The 21,253-nt window shown below is 41.0% G+C and overlaps 1 protein-coding gene across 1 annotated transcript in view; it reads left to right on the top strand.

Annotated features, from left to right (window-relative positions):
• The window catches only part of ANO10 (anoctamin 10), a gene marked incomplete at its 3' end in the record, with an annotated part of 122,168 nt that extends 105,278 nt beyond the window's left edge, over positions 1-16,890 (top strand). Inside the window, exon 12 of the mRNA XM_080339940.1 lies at positions 16,855-16,890. Within this exon, the coding sequence (XP_080196066.1) occupies positions 16,855-16,890 (36 nt within the window). The remainder of the gene's footprint in view (positions 1-16,854) is intronic.
• Between the last annotated feature and the right edge of the window lie 4,363 nt (positions 16,891-21,253).

Genomic DNA, 21,253 nt, shown 5'->3' with positions numbered 1-21,253 from the left:
CCAGCTCATATAAAACGGATTAGAGAAGCCAGGAGGAAAATATCTGGCAAAAGAATTAAATTCAGACAGATGCTTTTTAAAGCTTTATTGTGCTTTAAAGTTTAAGTAAAATAAATGAAAATTAAATGGAAAAGCAAGACTAGAAACAAAAAGAATATTTTATAAGTTAAGGTACTATAGTACTCTCTTCTTTTCCATTGACAGCAAGTGAAACTTCAGAAATAACTTCAGAGCATTATGCTCCTCTGTAGTTTGCTGGGATATTCACCCAGTAATAGGTGTCATGTGCACTCTTATGGCGATATATCCTGTGAAATGGGTTGAAAAGAGAAAGATGTGCTTTCCTAAGAAGTGTTTGGAGAATTTAGAGTTAGTTGCCCTATTATTTTTTTTTTTCCTTTTATTTGCAGGCTTTACTGCCTCTTTTTTTTTTGAGATTGCTTTACATCTTGAGCCTTTGTTAGGGCTGCATAGCCAATCTATGAATTTTTGGTCTGATTCCCTTCTTCTCCTAAGAGAATCTTTTTTTCTGTTTGTCTGCTTCCTCAGATGACAGTATCATTCATATTCCAGTATACTATTTTTTTTCCTTACTGCCTCAATTTTTGTTTCACCTGTGTTAGGGTTTAAGGCAGGGCGGCAATAAACCATGGCAGACGCTCCCTGTTATCCCCTCACTTCCCGCCACCCCTTTCCTTTAGATCGGAAAGATAAGAAAGATAAGGGGAAAAGAAGAGAGACTTAGACTTCAAGTTGGAGAGTTTTAAGGAGTTTTGCTAATACTACTAATAAATAGAGAATATATATATATATATATAAAATATACAAAGCCAATCTCAAGCGCTCGATGTGGAGCTGGCGTCACTCCAGCAGCAGAGCTGGGTGTGCGGAGCTGGCGGCTCCAGCAGGTGCAGCTCAGGCCCCCAGAAATCACGGGTGGGACTTCACGGCAAACCAGAACGTGTTTGCAGGATGCAGGGCCTGAGGCCTGTAGATCACAGGCAGACAGACAGGGTCCTGTCTAGATGCCGGCCAATGGTCAAATAGAGCGTGACCCTCGTGATCCCACTCTTATATAGGAGGTATGACGATTATGGGATGGAATACTTCCGTTGGTCAGTTCTAGTCACCTGTTCCATCCACCCCTCCTCAAACACGCCCCTCTCACAATGGAACTTGGGAAAACTTATCAGTCTTTCTTGGCTACCATAGTAATAAATCTAAACACGAGCTTCTTCAGCATTCTGTTGGTCTCTTATCAGCACTGAGTACAGCATCCTAGGAAAAATAAGCAGGCTAAAACTCAGGAAAGTACAGCCACCTAGAAGAACTTAGCTGAAAGAAAAAATCACTGAAAGAGAACCGATCTTGTTTTTAACAAAACCAGGAGAACCTGGAAGATCCAATTGGAATGTGTGTGGAGAAGCAATCAGTACATAGTAGTTCATTTCTGCAGGGGCATTGCCTTGGGCCAAGCCGTCGCTGGACTGTCTACCTTGTTACCTTAGAGCAAGGCTGCCCAGAGCAATATATACTGCAAAAGGTTGCAAAAATGGAAGAGTCTGCTGCGGTTGTGTCCTCTCCTTGGTCCCTCGAAGCAGAGGAGGAAACACTCAAAACATGTCATGTTTGGGTAGAAATTCTTCCCTTGTCAGACACTGAAAGTTTGGTAGAGTGTTGGCTTATTCTGGAGGAGGATGAGCCAGGAAGGAACATTTCACAGATACAACTCTGGAATTAATCATTGGGGCAGTTGAGCAGAAAGGATGGAGGGGTGCAAAGAGTAACTATCTCCATTTAGGGAAAAGGAAGGAAAAAAATAGGAGGAAAAAGGAAAAAAAATCCCAGGGAAAACAACAAAGCCATTCAGATCACAAAGCAAGGATTTTTCCTTTCAAAGATGAAAACCAGTTTTCAATACTGGAGCAAGTACTTCCCTTAGAAATTTTACATAAGGACAGAGGCCAGTTATATTTGATACCGAGGTAAATGGAGATAATAATAACACAGTTTCTAAAAAAAGCTGGGCAAAAAATGTGGTGGTATTTTGAGTGATGCTGCTCTGATGTTGTCCATATTAGTTGATCAGACTTTCAGGTGTGTGACCATAGTTCCTTCAAAGACATGTTAGGAGGAGTTTAAATTTCAATGTGATGAAAATATTTTGAAGGTTTAGCAGACTCGTGCATGCGTACTGACTCCATAGCTTTTCATAGGAAAGAAATGGGAAAAAGTTGCAGGATTTTGAAAGTCTTCACAACTGTTCTGGTAATTCTCATGTTTGAGATGGTACCTCTGCCAGAATGGCTCACCAAACCCAGATCTTTAAGATACAGGTGAGACACTGAGACAAGAACTGTGTGTTTATATAGTTATTGCAATTAGAGGGCTTACACGCATTAGGACTTCTGTTGCTTTAGCTCTGTATAAAAATGCACAAGTTCCTGCCCCAGAGGTCTTTTTGGATGTCTGCGCTGCACATACAGGCCACTGTCTGCTTGGCCATGCAGGTTCCAAAACATTTCTGCCTGTGAACTGCTTGGAAGAAAAAAGAAGAGTTGAAAAAGCTTGGGCAGCAACACAGCCCTAGGTTTTTAAAGACAATTTTCCCTGCTATTGGGAGATCGGGGCTACCTGAAGCAAAATGGGGATTGCTGGATATTTGTCAAAGAGAAGCTCTGTGTTGGTGCCCTCTTTGGTTGAGTAGTTTGAAGTAAATTGAAAAACTGTGGAAGTCTGTTTCCCTGAAAGGATGGGATGTCTTATCGGCATCTTCTTAAGCTGATGGATTTGTTTCAAAAGGGAAGAGTACTCCCATATTTATCTAAAGGAGTAGTAAGTTTGCTAAAGAGAGATGTTTCTGTGACTCTTGGTAACTTCCACTTTCTGACTTGAGAGATGCTGTCAAATTAATCAGTCTGTCTCTTGAAAAAGGCTTGGTCATCTTTGGGGAGTTGGAAATGTCTGTTCTTAGCACATTTTGGCTAACATTTGGGAACTAGTGGTGAGGTAAAATCTTAATGAAAGTGAAAGACAGATGGGTTTGGGTTGATGGAAGTACTCTTGGGCAAACCTGGAATTCGGCTGGTCTGCCAAGTTGAGAAACTCAAAGTGACTAAATGAGGCTCACACGTGGTAAGAAGACACATTTCTGCTGCAGGTGGGACACACCCAGAGTTTCCTGTAGTTGTTTTCAACTTGATGATGTTGAAATTATCAGACCAAACCATTAATTAGTTCATCCAGTTACTTCTTCTCTGGGAGTGATCAGTCCTGTTGTTTCCAGGAGAACTATTAATGGGAGCAGTTGCTGACTTTCTGTATCAATTAGTATTAAGCTTATCTCATGATTCAGAAGAATTTTTATATCTGCTTCAAAAACAAGATTATTTTTAATGTCACTGTGGAGGTTCCAGTTTGTTGCATAAACGTCTAATACAAGAACATTTATATGGATCTTGGTAATTCTGAGTTGTATTTTATTTTCAGTGAGCAGCAGAAATTAAGAGGAGAGATTCACTCATTCGCTAGCACAGGACTTCTTTTTAGTCAAACCCCTGCGGATTCCATAAGAGAGAAAAATTTGTTAAGGTGTTATTTATGTATTTTTCCCAGTATTATTTGTGGTTATTCCCATGTCACAGAAAGATCAAAAAAAGTCAAGAAGCGAGTTCAGCAGATGTCAGTTTCAATGGGATACATCTCTTTGATCAAAAGCTAATAAGATTACAAAATTCAAATATAATTTTTGAAGGTTATTTATATATGAGATTAATACTTAGTAATATAGAATAGCATATATGATATATATTTTCAATTAATGCTAATTAGTCTGTGGGGTATACTGTCTGCTGATCTGCTATACTCGTGTGCTGATCTGAAGTGTGAATTCTCCATAACATTATGGTAGCAATATTGGCCAGTTTCCAGATTTCACAGATTACAAATGAAGAGAAGAATTCTCAAGGTAACAAAAAACCAAAACAAACCAAAAACCCCACACATGGAAACCAAAACCTAACAGCCTCCTGTTAATATTGTTCATAATGCCCCTTTAAATACAAGCATTATACTGACACTGCTCATTCCCATGATTGTTAAAATCTTCTCTGTTTGTTTTTCTGTGTATATGTATGCATTTTCTGCATGTTTTTCTATATAGAGGATTGCAGTATACAGATGCAGAGAGAGAGAGAATGAGACTCTGTGTGTGTGTGCACCTTTGAGTTCCTTTTGTAGATGAAATCTTGCACTTGGTTATTGTGAAATGCAGCTTAAAATTCATTTTCTTTTTACTGGGTGTTCTATTTTCATTTGATATATTTCCTTACGCTTCTAATTATTACTGTCATTTCCTATTAATACGGAAAATGATGTCCTCTCTTTCTTTGTATGTGAGAGGCATTTCCGTTAGGTTATTAAAGAAATCTTTTGCTACAGTTGTAAATTAGTATTTTGGGAAAGGGTGTGACTGCCACGGGTTTTGCAGTTCTGATGGTCCTAAAATGGCATATGGTATTTTCACTCTTTGCTTTCCGATTGTTTCCAGTGCCAACAAGGGAACATGAGCACATGAGCCTGACATACTATCAAGCCCAAAGTGCAGAAATTGGATTTCTGCAGCTTGTTAGTATTCTGTAATTATTTGTCCTGTCCCAGCTTGTGTATCTGATTTGCCTTGAAGGATCTGTGGAAATGTGTGTTCACCTTCCATCTTACACCATCATATAAATTAACAGTGAATTAACTAGATGAGTCACTGGATGATATTAACTCATTGATGCAAAATCATATGATGTCCTAAACATTTATTTAGTGTCCTTTGACAGCACTTACTGGCATGTTTTTTAAAATCTGATTTGTTTGACAGATGTAACAACTTATTTTGTAAAGGTCTTACTTAAATATTTACAAGACAACATATATTTCCTGACAAATGGCAACGTTGTATGGTGTTTCTATAGCAATAGGACAAAGTTTGAAAGTGCTACAACTAATGTGTTGAAGAGAAATTAATTTAGATATTTGTGGTTGCATGCTAGATAATATATTGATTAATATATTAATAGATTGAGAAATAACAATGTGATGGTACTCTAACCAAGGGTGCACTGCGAAAGCACTTTGCGATGTATAAAAAACATTTCAAATCAAAGCCTTGAGGTCCGACAGAATAAAATTAGTGTGGCAATTTAACATGAATCACAACAGTTAATCCCTCAGTGCACGCCGGAGCTGGCACCATTGGCTCGCGTTTCCACTGAAGCAAAAGAAGGAGGTCAGGCTGGAACACGGGCTGGACTGAAGCCGCATGTATCTGTTCAACGCATTTATTCTAGGAGGAGAGGGGCTGAGCTCTTGTCCTGCCCGGGAGCCGCTGCCCCAACCTCTTGGTGCTTCTTCTGCCAGAATATCCAGCCCATTCTGACCAGCAAATTTAGATTCAGAAAAGAGCAATTTCTAGGTTTAAAGGAATTGGAAGTAAAAATCTAAGGAAGCGGGTGCAAGTAGGACAGCAGAAAACAGTACAGGGAATCGGCGAGGAATAAATAAGAAACGGAGTAAAATGCTTCAATAAATAAAGCAAAAATACTTTAGAAAAATAAAGAAGCACGGAAAAAAAAAAAGGGAGGAGTGTTACCAAACAACTTATTCTGTGCATGGAAAGGCCACATAAATACAAAGTTCATGTTGAAAAAGTAAAATAATAATTTCATTATGCTCACCCTTTTTTGCAATTACTCAGTTTTTATTTAGAAGGGGACAGCTTTAATATGAAGTTCTAAACCTAAAAATTAAAATGTTATTAAAGCAATTCCTAGAAATGTATATGTATATTATGTAACACAGGTAATCTGCTTATGCCTTTGTGTATTGTTTTACACAAAATTTTAAGTTAACAAAGAGAGGCAATGAAGATTATTAAGGGAGTGGAGCATCTCCCTTATGAGGAAAGGCTGAGGGAGCTGGGTCTCTTCAGCTTGGAGGAGACTGAGGGGTGACCTCATTCATGTTTACAGATATATAAAGGGTGAGTGTCACGAGGATGGAGCCACGCTCTTCTTGGTGACAACCAGTAATAGGACAAGGGGTAATGGGTACAAACTGGAACACAAAAGATTCCACTTAAATTTGAGAAGAAACAACTTCTCAGTGAGGGTGACAGAGCACTGGAACAGACTGCCCAGGGAGGTTGTGGAGTCTCCTGCTCCGGCAGGGGGATTGAACTAGGTGATCTTTCAAGGTCCCTTCCAATCCCTGACATTCTGTACTTCTGTGATTCTGTGAAACTGGGATTATAGGGTTGGCAGGCTTGAGTCATCAGAAATCAATCCTACATTTTTTTCTAATCTAAACCTCACCCTAATTTTTTTCTGTAATTGCCTTGTTATGTAGTGTATGGTGTTCCAAGGCACTAACTCAGATCTCAGCAACGGAGGACACGCTAATATTCAGCATATCTACAGATTGTTGTTTGTCTTCAAACCACAAAGCAGTCTGCAAAGCTGCTTAAAAATTCATGTCTCATCAGCCTGTAAATTGTAGTTATTATGGAGCTTTAATTTTCCATAGCTTGCTCTTTATTGCAAAATAATTTCATAAAGCTTAGCAAAGAAATTGCTGGTAGTATTAGGGGCAGAAAACCACCAAAATTTAAGGTCTCTGTTAGCAATACAGGTAGCTCTGGGAGGGGGCCCAGGGCACAGCAGGACTGGTGGGCACAAAAACCTGTTGTTGTTCCAGTGAAAAAGCAGAGATGGGCAGGAGCGTTACCAGTAGAGCACTAGAAATGTGGTAAGCAACCCATAGCAAAGAGGTTTTCTTCTCACTGATTTGTTGGAAAAAAGGAAAAGAGTTTTGTTTGCTTGTGACCTATGAAGAACATCGAGGGAAAGTCTGAGAATTTTGCCATTGCATTCAAGGAAACCAGACCTTTGCCCTTTGCTTGGTTGTTTAGAATTATTACAGGCATAGCAGAGTAATTTATAAATATTGTTGTACCTATAATTTAGGATTATGTCAGCTGTTACAACTTTAGTCATTTTGAAGAAATGCAGGGTTATAAACTACCAAGCCAACCTTTTACTCATTTTCAAAATATCTGAGCAAGCTAATTCTAAATTTATTCTGACTCTCCTACATGCTTATTAGACAGTCCTTTTTAGTTCTTTAAGACTAATTATTCATATCCAGTTGTGCATCTTAAATGGAAGTGACAGGTTTAATAAGCTATACGTGTCCTATGTGTATATGTCCGCGTAAGGGTTTTAAGATCAAGGGTTTCTCTAGGCCAGGCCCCAAAGTGGTAGTAGGCAGATGCCTAGGACAGTAAAAGCAAAGAGCAGGCCTAACTACTGTCCTAGGCATCTGCCTACTGCCACTTTGGGGCAAAAGAGCAGGCCTAACATATATTCCCTCATAATATTTTCCCATCCTCTGCCTGTGCTTAGTTCAAGAACTTCCTGAGCCAGATCAGACCATAAATCCATCCTAACTAATTTGAGTAATTGACTTTATATAGGCATATGACTTTATCTGATCAGATAGATATCAACTTAAATGTACTTTTAAAAGCAAATCAATGCCTGCAACTGATCAATACCTATGGTTAGCCCAGTGTTTAACTAAGGGAAAACAGGTTATCTTTTTCCATGTGTGCACAGTCTTCCCAAGGAGCAGGGTGCTTGGCAGAAGAGGAATTTGCCTTGTCACAGGTGCCTTTGGTGGAAGAAGGAATTCTGTCTGTGGTAGGTACTGTTGCCATTCTGAAAGTACCTGCAAAGGCAGCTTTGACACACTCTAAAATTGGTAGAACTGATAGTTTTTCCTACTTTCCTGCACTGAAAAGTTGTATTTTGAATACCGTGATAACAATAACTTTAGAATTAAACTTTCCATGCTGATACGGCAGATAAAGGGAGAGGCAAATTTCTCCTTAGAAAAAACTGCTTCAAAATTGGGGTTGCATTTGCTGTGTGTCCGCCCAGCACTTAGTGTGGAAGTGTAATTTCTAAACGCGGTTTATGCTTCAGGTGTATTTTAGCATTTTCCACTTACGCTGCCCAGCTGTTTGATTTCCCTGGTGTCATCCGACGTGTTTGTCAGGCTGAAGTTTCTTGCCTGCTGTAAGACAGATAGAAGTTTTGCACTTGTGGTGCTGTGGCTTGTGTGTGGTAGCAGCACAGAGCATGGCCCTGCACCCTCCCCGCGTGTCTGCTTGTGGTCTGAGACTTACGCCACAGGTAGAAATTAGTTTCATATCTGGAGTCCAATCTAGATTACCTGATTAATTCCCTGTGTAGAGGAATAACCTTTTTTATTGTTGTTATTGTTGATTTTTTGGAAACCGAGTAGAGCTCTGTATGAACTCACAAATCAACCTGGGCTCACATTTCTTTCCAAATTTGTTATAATTTAGCTGAGCTTGGGCCAGCTCTGGGGCCACCCCGGTGTCCACAGGCAAAGCGGAGGGTGGACAGGACACTGGTGCTTTGGATGCTGAGCTGTTGGGCTTCATCTGCCTGGGTTCTGGTGATGGCCACATCTGTGGCCAGAAAGTAATGGGATTATGGAGTATTTTTTTTGTATTATTTTAAGGGTTGGACATATTCCGTGTTGAGAAACCATCTCTGCTTTTCACGTGGTCTGTTGCATGGATTACAAGGAGACGTGTGCATGCTCTTTGATTTTTCCTCTGTTATTTTTTTGTGGCATTAAATAGTTTAAAATAGTCTTTTCCTTTTTGTACAGTAGAATTTGTTAAAGGATCTTGGCAAAAAACTGTGTGGGTTTTGGCATGTATAATACTGGAATAGACGTTGTGTGGTCTCCTGTGGGCTAAACCTCCATGACATGGGTTTATGCCCTTGAAGGAGGCTTGTGTCTACAACCCAGCAGGGCCCTTCCAGCCTTAAGCTGGCAAAAATGGAAGCAGAGCTCATGTAGCTTTGCTTGTCTTGCAAGTGTTAGACTAAAATGTATATTCTCTCAAAAATACATGCAAAGCACGTGAGCTTAAGGAGTATATTAGCGTAGACTGAGCAACCTGGCTCTTAGCCAGGCTGCTGCTATTACAGTTGGTGTAAGGCTGACTTGGCTACTTCTGCAGTTACACTTCAGCGTCAGGCATATCCATATCCTTACGTTAGGGGCTTGTGCCCAGAGGCCTAATTAAACTCTCAAAGTGCTGGGTATTTCTCTTCCAGAGGATGCTCAGGGCTATCCTGCTTAGCCTATAGGCTTGGTAAACCTCAGCAAGGAGGAGTGGTTTGTTTTACCCATTTTCTCTTGATTGTAACTATTAACTGCAACCCAGTAATTAACATTATCCAAAACTCCTGAGAAAATAAATTTTATCGTAGCTCACCATTAAATCACTACAACATTCTGTTCTGGGCCCCTCAGTTCAAGAAGGACAAGGAACTGCTGGAGAGAGTCCAGCACAGGGCAACAAAGATGATTAAGGGAGTGTAGCATCTCCCATATGAAGAAAGGCTGAGGGAGCTGGGGCTCTTTAGTTTGGAGAAGAGGAGGCTGATAGGGGGACCTTATTAATGTCTATAAGTATATAAAAGGTGAGTGCCATGAGGATGGAGCCAGGCTCTTCTCAGTGGCAAACAATGATAGGACAAGGAGTAATGGGATCAAGCTGGAACACAAGAGGTTCCACTTAAATTTGAGAAGAAACTTCTTCTCAGTGAGGGTGACAGAGCCCTGGAACAGGCTGCCCAGGCGGGCTGTGGAGTCTCCTTCTCTGGAGACATTCAGAACCCGCCTGGACATGTTCCTGTGCGACCTCACCTAGGCGTTCCTGCTCCAGCAGGGGGATTGGACTAGATGATCTTCTGAGGTCCCTTCCAATCCCAAACATAGTGTGATACTGTGAACATTGTTGACGTGCTATTAAACTAGGGACAAACTGCACCCTTAAAATGCGGTGAAGCCTGTTTGACTCAGGTCACAAAATTAAAGAAATGTGTGACTGACAGGCACAGATCTGGAAGGGCTGTGCAAGTCCCCCCCTCCGCTCTGAGATGTGATCAAGGTCATGTCACTTTGGATATTTTTGCATCGTTGCTTTCATCGCTAGTCAATAGTTTCTGACTCCAAAATCTATTCACTGGCTGCGTATGAGATGAGAGCTCAATTGCATAAGCTGAAGGGGAGAGTGTGTGCATGGCTGGTTTGGCACCCTGTGAGCGCAGTTAGAGCACACACTCTTCATTAAGCATTCGCATATTTTGTTTAATGTCATGTATTTATCATTCACTTGCAACCAGGTGTGGGAGAAGTGTATTTCTTAATGTATGAACTAAACCAAGATAGAAGTAATTTAAATGTTCTGAGGGTCAGAATATGTAACCTACACTTTTGAAGAAAATACTGTGATACCATCTAATGTGCCTTCCACTATTATTTCTACATTTTTGTATTATCTACTGAACTAAAATAAGGTTCAGCAAAGAGTGACTAATACTGTAAGAATATTGTAATGAGTACTAATTGATACTTTGGAATTTAAATCAAAGACAATATGAAGTAGAAATCTTGGAAAAATCTACTACAAACGGGGTTGCTTTGTCTGCTGTGGCTCACGGCGCTATTAATCAGGCACAGTGCTCCAAGGCACATATTATGTGATTCTGCAAGTTTTCCTGACTCTGCACTTACTAATTTTGCAAACTTCTTGTTTCATTAGCACTAACCTTTTTGTACTTGGCATTCTGTCATGAATTAGGCATACAAAAAAAAGAAAGAAGAAAACCATTTTTGTGCTGTTACCTACTATCTGTTGTGGTGGATTCCCACTCTAGATCTGTAGAGTGCAGGCAAACTTACCTGTCGCAATTCCGGTAGGAAAAACAATAAAACTCTCTCTGCTTGGAAGGGAGCTCAGAAGGTCCCTAGTCCAACCCCATCTTCGGAGCAGGGTCAATGCCAAATGCAGACCAGGTTCTTTATGACCACTTTGTTTCTTGTTCTGTTGCCGTGCACCTCAGCAAAGAGCCCGGCCCCATCGTCTCGCCAACCTCCTTGTAGATACTGCAGGTGTCTCAGCCTCTTCTCACAGGGCACGTCCATCACCTCCCTTCCCATCTTGTGCCCCATGGCTCGGCTTGGTGACGTTGATCAGTGTCCTTCTGATACTGGAGGGCCCAAAACTAGGCATGGTATTCCAGATGCAGCCTAGAGGTAAGGAGAGTAATATCTGCTGTAACTTTTCAGCCCTCAGAAAGTTAAATTATTGTAATTGCTTACAGAGTCCTTCTCATGAGAGCCACCTCATTCATCATTTGTTTCTTTGTTACCTTTGGTTTAAATCTTCTTACTTCCTCATTAGAATCTGCATTTGGCCTGTTTAATGCTTATGTATGGCTTTTCTTTTAGAGAGAGTTGTTTTCACTAGTTTGCAGCATCATGGGGCTATTGGTCTTGGCTCTGCTAAGTAAGGAAGTTGTGAAATTGTTCCTACAAGTCTTGAAGAACAAGTCTTCTGTCATATTACTTAAGTAAGGGGGAAACTGTATTCTGGAAATCAATAGCTTTCAGGAAGACTTAAGGGGTTGTACTGGATGAGTTACTGAAAATAAGCATTCAGTGTTATATTGTGTCTGTGTAGATTTATAAAGAGGAGTATAATGGTATAGAAGGTGTTTACTGCTGCTGTAAAGAAGCATCAGTTCTCTCCAGCTATAGCAACTAGGAGGTTGCTGAAAAACTGGTCGGAGTCAGAAATGAGGCTTAAAAGTTACCCTAGACCTGGAGTCCTTAAGCTCCATTCCCTGCAGAGAGTCTGAAATGCCACGGGTAGAAACCCTGACCCGAGGTTTGTGGTTCTAGATATGAAGGTACCACAACTTTCCACCATTATAATAAATGAGAACAAATTGCCATTAAATAAGTTTTTATACTTCTACACAGAATAAAAAATTAGATGTGGAAGAGGCTTACTGAGTTTTAAAGCTGGTGTTAATTTGCTTCTTATGTAACTTACTGGTATTTACAGATGAAGTTGGTACAGTCCTTGCAGTTATCAGCAAACAGCTCAAGGCCCAAGAAACTTCCTTTGTTGTGACTACACACCATTAAGAAAGAATAATTTTAATACATATCCATCGTGTTTTCATATTATAATTAATTAGACGAAGTGAGAACGATACCATGTGACACTGTGCTTTCTTTAAGCAGTGAACTGCTAATGAGCCATTCTAACAATGAATACTGGAAAAGCAGAAGATGGAGTTGCTGATTGGATATATCTGCCTTTGGATCTTCTTGTATTTAACTATATAGCTATTTACATGTCTGTTTTTCATATATACAAACGTGTACGTTGAGTATGTACACAGAAGAGCGCCAAACGTGAGAGTCATTAACTCCAGATTTCATTGGTTTTCACTTCTAAATGCTTTTTATTTTTTAAAAATTGTTTTCCTCAGGTTGTGGTTGAATTGTTAGTTGGTGTTAAAACACACAGTGCTAGAACTAAGAGTAGATGGCGGCTGGCTTACCAGGACCGAGCATAACTGGATAATAACAGTGTTCTCAGCCTGTGACACAGGGCTCAGCAAGTGGCAAGAAATCAGCATTAAACACACTAGCAGAAGTGAGCAAAGCAAAGACTGTCGGCCACCTGATAAAATGTTGGCTGCCCCATAGAAACTCCATCACAAAGTTGAGGGTATTTGATGGGATTATGAGCGTGTGTGAAACTGGTAAGAGCAGGAATGCAGGTTCTGCAAAACCCTCTGCAGCTCTGTTGAGGTCTTTATATTTCTATTAGTTTGTGTTCATAGCTATTTCTTTTACTTGCATATATTAATTAGCCTTGTTCGTAGCACTAAATCACAAGATCAGACTTCCACAGATCCTCTAACCGGAGAGTTACCGCTGCTTGATAACTACAGTCCATACCTTGTATCCTAAAATCTGTGCTTCTGGTTGTTAACACACAAAGGAAGTAGCCTGATTTCCAGGCTTGGTACGCAACTGTATTTGTGGTGTGAAAGTATCTGTTATGTTTTATTAAAATGCTTTCAGAGAAATTAATGTTGAAATCCAGTGAAATCTAATTAACCGGTAAAGCCTGGTTGTAAACCACATGGAAGAATTTTTGCTGTTTCTACTGAAAGTGCCGTCTAATTATATTATGTGTGCCTTAGAAAGAAATTTAAACTTAATAAAATTGAAATAACAAATCCGTTGAATTACAGCAGATAAATATTTAGAGGAATTCCTAACAGAATTTCAGAATATGCTCCACTGTGGCCACACTGCAATAAACGAGTAAGTAGTTTGAGCACAGGCATGAATTATGTGCCACTCAGAGCCAAGCCCAGCTCGGTGGGGAACAGGATGGTGCCATCGGTTGTCATGCACCTATTATATTCTGCAACCCAGAAGCAGAGTAATTCTCAGCTGATAATAAATGAAGATGGGTTCATTGAGCCAGCCCAGTTCTGAACCATGCCTCGGGTTGGTTTGCGGAGGCTTTTAATACCCCTCAGCTGAGCGTTTTTCTTTGTCATTACATATCTAGTAGGTTTGAAAAGCAGATCGAGAAGTCTTTAATACCCGTTTTTCTGTATTTTTAAAATACTGCTTAAACCTTACAAATAAATGTATTTTTGGCAGAAGAATAGTTAACTCAATCCCACAGGCTTGTCAGTGAGTCTGGTGGGGCCATTGGGGGAATGAAAAGTACCTTGTCGGTTCCCTTTCTCAGTATCAGAAAAAAAACTACACTCCTTTTCCCATATGCTGTGCTGTAGAAATATTTTCCTAGTAAAAAGGAACATTTCCTTTCACAGTAAAAGAAAATTTAAGAATTCTTCAGCCCGAACTTGGCAACGAATTCACTTTCTAATGGTGCCACCACATGTTGCTCGCCGAAGTGAGAGCTCTTAGGGGGGAGCCTGGTGTTGCCAGGTGCTGCAAAATATGTTTTGGTATTAGAAATTATGAATAATAAATGAAATACACAGCTCCTGGGGTTCTCACATTGCGTATGATTCATTTCCTGAAATACTTGACGGCGTTTGGAAGGGTTTTGCCCGGGCTGTGTGCGCCGTGGCTGCATGTGAAGCTATTTTAAGAGGTTTTTCTACCCACTGACCCACTGAAGGAGCTGGGAAATTTGTGTGTTCATCATATATTTTAACTATAATAACATAAGATTGCCAGCATAAGAGAATACTAGCATAAGCTTAGCTCAGTTAAAATTAGGAGGGCCTTCAGAAATAAATGGCAGTAGTCCCGGTTGTGCAGAATTTTTGGGCAGATTACCATCTAGTCATCATTAAAAGTCATGTGCTTGGTTTTTTTCCAGACTTTGGCGAGCCCTGCAGAAATCTGAGCATAAAAATAACTTTGCAGTTTTCTACATTCCTCATCAATCCCTGTGTAATTGCAACAACGTCCAGAATTTAAGAAAATCATTCTAAAATACGATAATTAGGTTTGAATTTGATGAATCATGAACTGAATTAAGTTGCTGTCTTGTGTATCTTTTTAATGTTTTTACAACAGGGGTAGAAGTCACTTTAATTAAGATGCTGTAGTTTTATACAGTCATTTATTTAAATAAGCAGATCAGGATGCCAAAGAGGAATCTGCATTCCAGCATTTAGCTATGGCTTTTTTTCTGCCCTGTTGCTATGGAGAAGCGTATAAATATTTGTCACACAAACTAATTTTACTTCCCTTATAGATGGCATGGAGATACAGATAAAAATGATGAAGAGTTGCCGTAGGTGGGTTTTATCACGCAGAGCAATGTTTTGGAACAGGTTCAGGCACAGACCAGCAGCAGAAGGAAGGGAGAAGGGGCTGTGCTGGAGCAATCTGACATCTTTATGTTACAGGGTAGAAATGGAATGAAAGTGTCCATTGTAGTTGCAGTTTCCCCCTTTTCTAATTCTTTTTTTTTTATAACATTATTAGGTATTTGTGTTTCTACCATATGTGTTGGGCCATTTGTATGAAATCAAACACAAGCATAAAAGAATGAACTTTAAGAAACTTGAGTGTGTGCCTCTGCTCCTCACCTCGTCCTTCAGGCTGGTCTCCATCTAGATCCTTCCTTTGTTGTCACTCAGTGTTTTTCTTTATATACTTAAGTTAAACTTTATATACTTATACTGTAATTATTTCTTAGTATATCAGGGTGGTTTCCAGCCTTCCAGACACTGAAAAACCCGTGGCTGGTAACCGCATGTGATGTGCGAGAGGTGCCTTTGGCTCAGTTCAAACTCGGCTCTTCCTGCCTCTGTAAATTCTGTGTTGTGGAACATCCCCGTTCACAAGAAGCTTCAAAGGGCGGCCCCGGTTTCTCTCTCTCAGCAGATATTTTGGACGCCTGGCGTTGTTATTCTGGTTTCGCATTGAGATCTCTCTGGTGACGTCCTGAGATAATGAAAACAAAGCGGTTAACAACAGGATTGGAAATAACACATATCGCCGTAGCAGTTTGCTGCCGCTTTCTTATACCACAGGATGTTTTCGTAAAATTCAGCAGCAAAAATAAATGGGTGATACAGAAATACCAAGTAACAGTCGCAGCTTCACTTTTGTGCAATGGGAAACCGCGGGCGGCGTTGGGTCAGTAGTTCACTGTTACTTTAAAGATGCCTTAAGAACTTATACAGTTAAGACTAAATAACTTGTACAGTGTTGAAAACTTCACACGGAACTAAAATTTTAGATCTGTAGAGAATACATCTTAAAAATGTGCACACGGCTTGGCCAGGAGGTTGATTCTCCCACTAAGCAAATTGTATTTTTGTCTTAAGAATTAATATCTGCTACAACAAGGACTTTTTAAAAATCTCCTTTGTGTCTGAGGTTCTGATATCACAGTCCTTTGCTGTGCTGAGCATTTTGCTTATCTGAAGTGATCTCAAAGAACGATCCTGTATTTTTGTGAATAAATACATTAATAAATCTGTGATTTGGAGGTGAGGCTTTTTGGGCAGATTACCATCTAGTCATCATTAAAAGTCATGTGCTTGGTTTTTTTCCAGACTTTGGCAAGCCCTGCAGAAATCTGAGCATAAAAATAACTTTGCAGTTTTCTACATTCCTCATCAATCCCTGTGTAATTGCAACAACGTCCAGAATTTAAGAAAATCATTCTAAAATACGATAATTGGGTTTGAATTTGATGAATCATGAACTGAGTTGCTGTCTTGTGTATCTTTTTAATGTTTTTACAACAGGGGTAGAAGTCACTTTAATTACGATGCTGTAGTTTTATACAGTTTTATTCCAGCCTGGTATCCACGTCTTCCAACACGTAAGAGCAGGTTTCCCATGCGGCCCATCAGCTGTACCCATCTGCCCAGGAGGAGATGGGGTGACAGGCCGGTCGCTTGTGCGCTGGTGTCACCGGGGATGGGGACAGGGGTGTCCTGGAGCCACGGTGGTGAAGCCACATCACAGCGAGCGCTGCCACAGGCACAGTTGTTGCCCAGGAGTGGCAGAAAGGTTCAGTAGTTTCCCCCGGCTTTTCACGTTGCTGTTCTTCCAGCAGTTCCTCCTGCTCGGGAGGCTGAGGGAGAAGGTTTTTCTCTGTATCTGTTGGGCCCAGTAATCTACATACAAATTGCATCCTCCTTTGTTTGGTCTTTTGATGGGAAGAGCAATGCCTCTGTTAAAACTGCGTTGTTTGTAAAAGGCACAACGTACTTGCATTCTTGTTTTTAACTACCGAAACCTGAGTTAATTTTTATTTCTGTAGTTCTATTATTCAGTCGGATTCGGAAGCGTCCCGCTTTCCAATGGTGCTGTTCTGTGTGACTCGCCGTGCTGCCACCGCACTCACCGAGCCTCTTCTTTCTCTCCCTTCTCTCGCAGCAAATGAAGCTGGCGGCTGAGTCACTGAAGGAGTAAACTTGGAGGAGCGAGGATGAGTAAAAGTGGAGGAGCGAGGATGAGTAAAGCCGTCACGTGTGAACGCGGACACTTGCTGAGCATTTGTTGGTGAGGATGCGCAGCCCTCAGCCTCTGCACTCCACCATCTACTCAGTAGGTGGCACCTGCTTGTATGACACTTGGTAAACACTCCCTGCCTCACACTGCAAAAAACCCCCCATATATATATATATGTATTTTCTTCTGCTCTCTTTGTATCTCAAACGCAACGATTTGTGAAGTTAACACCAAATAAAACACTCCAGCTTATACTAGGTCGGGTTGAAATCTGCCAGGCCCGCTGTCCTCCAGGTGATTGAAAACAGATCCTGTGAGTAAGCACCCAGAAGCTAACGAGAGTTTTCAACTGCAGCTTTGTAAAAGAAACTTAAAAAGGTAAACTAGTGTTTAATTCAGATTGTACGGTCCCTTTGGGGTTATTGCCCCTTTTGTTCCTTTATTACAATAGCTAATCAATCCTATATTATTCCAAAGAGTGCTTATTAGCTACTGTTTGCACATAACAAATTAACTTAAGTATTTTATACATTGCATAATGAAATATATTATTGTTCCCTATATGAGCAGAGAAATAGTTGAACATAAATATTATGAAGTATGCATTACGTGGTCCTGTGTGCTAGATCTCTAAATAAGCCCCAGCTAAAATCTGTTCAAAAGCTGGGTAAAAAGCATTCAATAGGAAGTGGATGCTGAGCAGTAATTTATGAAGTAGATTTTGGTTTTAATTTACATTAGATTTTGGTATCATGTCCCTGGCTCCTGAACTGCAGTATTGTATGAATGGGTATGAATGAAGCGATAGTAACAGATTAATTAAACTTGATACCTGATGTACCAGTAGTTGTGTGTGTAGTGAATATCTAATTATTTTCTTGCATTCCATAAGAAGGTGATTTTCCTCATGCTTCATTTTTTTCTGACTGTAATAGGACCCAAATCTGCAGTGTTTGCTCCCCTGACCTTGAGACAGTTTATTTTTGTCCTGCTGTGACCTTTGTCTTTGGTAGATGCAACTTACTTACATGTGATACTCACGGGAATCCTGTTGGGAAAAATCCGCTGTTACAATAATGAAGGCGTTTGCCTACTTTGCACATTTCAGATTCCTGCCACAGGGCCCGCAAAGCAGAATAACACAACTAAGCCCAAAATAATATATTCTGTCTGGGATTGAAAATCAGCATTTCTCAAATTCTGCCAGCGTGACCCAGTGAGAAATGTGTTGGTTCCCAGGGGAAGAGGAGCAGAACCCGCCACCACTCTCGTTGCTTCTCCCACCCCGCGTCCCCCGCGCTGCTGCTATTTCGGGGGGATCTCAGGGGCTGCTGCTGTTCCACAGCCTGTTCCTGAAGCCCTGGCAGCGTGGTGGCTGCAGGGATCTCGGAGGGCGCCGTGTCTCCCTTCCCAAAGCGCTGTGAAGATCCCAAACCCGAAGCTTTTTTTGAGGAGGGGACCAGAATGTTCTCCATGAACGCTCCCCAGCTTCGCAGTTTGTTGCCCACATTGATCAGAAGGAGCTGATGTTTGTTCAGGTTTTACTCGTGCTGCCTCCTCGGTGTTTTTGAGTGAACGGTTCAGGAGAAGAAAAATCTGTGGGCTGGGTTGCTGGTGAGATGTGCTCTTGTGAGCTTGTCATAGCTGTTTTGAAGGGATTCTGATAATTTGTGCTGGTTTATGAGCAAAATAATTCGGTGTGTTTTGCTGATCGCAACTGCATCAGGTGCCTGGAGTAATTTTCTAAGATGGGTTGGAAAAGGAATTGAGTCGTGTCTCAACTGCGATTGTGTGAAAAAAAATATGTAGACTTCTACAAAACTGACTTTGTGGTTGTCCTTGTGGGCCTTTCATTCTCCTGTTTTCTGTAGCCCAACAGGAAAATCTTTAGTAAGGTTTAAGTACCCGGTGATGTAAGTAATGTTAGCGGTTGCCCTTGCCTCGAGCAAATCCCTTCTGCTTGGTTTCCTTACCTATTACATGAATAGGGATAATATTGTTCTTTAGGAGGATTCTCCACCAGAAGCCAGTAGGAATTATGACCTTCCATAGTGTGAATGACAAGGATGGGAATCCTTTGTTTTATAGGGATTAGAGTTTGTTCTACTTACTGGGCGAGCTCTTGTTTTAGCATCCCAGCTGCTACACAATCACGATAGTTTCTGTCCTAAAGAGCCTCCGCTTCAGCTTGCTGAGAAGTGTTACTGTGTATTGCCAAGTAATATGTCACTGAACTGAAATTTAGCTCCTGTTCCTCTGTATGCTGCTCTTTGTTCTTTTCCGGGGGGGTTGCTGTGTTTCATATGCTTGATACTGGTTTGGTGCTGGGTTTTGCTTGGGTTGTTGTTGTTGGTTTTTTGTTATTTTTACTTTCATGATGTCACCTGTTTTCATTTCTCTTTTGAGAGAAAAAAACTGTTTGTGTGTCTGCTTCTGAATGTCTGTGTGTTGTTTTCTTTCTGCCATAGGTGCTTCTGTAAAAATTCTGGGGCCTTAGGGACGAAATTTACTGACCAAAAAAAAATCTGTTGTCAGATTAAAATATTAGACAGAATGAATAAGATATTTACCAGTAACTGCGGTTCACACGCTGTGTGAGCTGCGTGCCTGTTCTGTGGCCATTCTTACAATGCCTGAGTCTAAGAAGTAAACAAGTTCATCTCAGGTCTCAGGGTTTAAGGAGAAACCGAGGATGAGTCTGGAGGCAGCTTGTTTGGGAAGACAACTGTGTGGGAGTAGCATGTACCTATATCCATAAGGCTTGAATTGCTTCTTAGCAGCAGCAATAACAACCAAGAAGGCTGTTTTGGTTTTTTTTCAGGAAAGGGCAGTCATGAATAATTTACTGGTCATGCAAAAGTTCTCTCATCAGATCTAATTGTGTGGCGTAGAAGAAACTGCTGATTCGAGATCTCTACTGTACTTGCTGGACAGCAGCACCTCCTGTGAACTTCGGGACAGCACAAAACTGCTGGAATTGTTCCGTGAGGAAAGGTTCCTCCGTAAGCAGGCAAGCAGTCTGAGTATTTTAGTCTAGCTGGATCTGAGGGAATCCATCTTAAATCTCGTTCCAGAAAACCTGCACTGCTTGAGAGTTTCCTTCCAGTGGGAACCATGGCTGCTATGGCCGTGTGCTTTCCTGAGGAAAGATCTCCAGTGCCTCAGCCGAGAGGCAGAGGGGTGAGTGCCAGCATCAGTGCTGGTCCTTGCAGAGTGATGCCCCTAGAGAGGAGGGATCTCTCCACACCCCACTAGTTGAGCTAAAACCCAGTGCTGATGGCAGCTGTCACCACCGGTGTGATGAGGGTGATCCTGGGCATGGTGTAAGAGCTCTTAGCCGTTCCTGTTGCCTCCCAGGGCCGCAGGGCTGAGCCAAACCTCACCCAGGCCTCAGGCGTTCAAGCTGAGCACTTGTGGTACACAAGTGCCCAAAAAAACCAGATCCTTCCCTCCTGTGTTTCTTAAGAGAGAGCAGTGAAAGGAATTAAATAGGAAGATGTTACACAAGGGTTTGCTGAAATTAATTGCTAAGATCTGACATGACACATCTGAGAGCCTTGTGAAGTCCTTACAAAAACCCCATGCTTTTCAAGTCCTCTGAAGTATCAAGTACACTTGGCATTTGTCATATGACATAATTCTTTTACCATCTGGGAAAGTAAAGAGACATCATATTTCTTTTTCCCTAGTGTAATACACCTTATTCTGTCACTAATCCGGGGTTCTTGACTTCTAGAAATCGATGTCATTTGTAATATACACAGATAGGCCAAATTGAGTCAACTTCTTACAAGTAATTACAATTTTAAGCTCAAAATGAAAAAAAAATAGCCAGGGCTGTGCTTCTAGAAGGGAGCAGGCTGAAATATCTACAAAGAAGACATTGCTCTGGAGAAGGGCAGTCCAGCTGTCCCTCAAAACACTCACTGTACCTATGTGACTTTAATGCGGGAGCTTTGCTGGCTTCAGGCAACTGAAGTGAGTCACTGATACTCTTTCCTACATACAGCCACACACCTGTTATTGAAAGCAAGTTGTACTCTGGAATTAGTGACAGATCTGTTCTGATTCGTACACACAAACTTAACCATGGGAAAGGCTGCTGGGGTGGCTGAGTTGTCTCTGATGTTTGGGATATTCCAGTTTGTTTATTGCCAGCCATCCACATTGGGATTTCCCTCTAACTGGCTGGCACTTTTATTTGCCAATGAAAAAGTAATTAAAAAAAACCCAATCAATCAATCAATCTATCTATCTATCTATCTGTCTCTGACCTGCATGTACCAGCTACTGAGATGCTATTGCTTGGCCTTGTCTTCAAAAA

Source organism: Nesoenas mayeri (genome assembly GCF_963082525.1).
Source record: "Nesoenas mayeri genome assembly, chromosome: 2".
NCBI classification, from domain to species: domain Eukaryota; kingdom Metazoa; phylum Chordata; class Aves; order Columbiformes; family Columbidae; genus Nesoenas; species Nesoenas mayeri.
The sequence above is the reverse complement of the archived record's forward strand: the minus strand, read 5'-3'. Positions and strand labels throughout refer to the sequence as shown.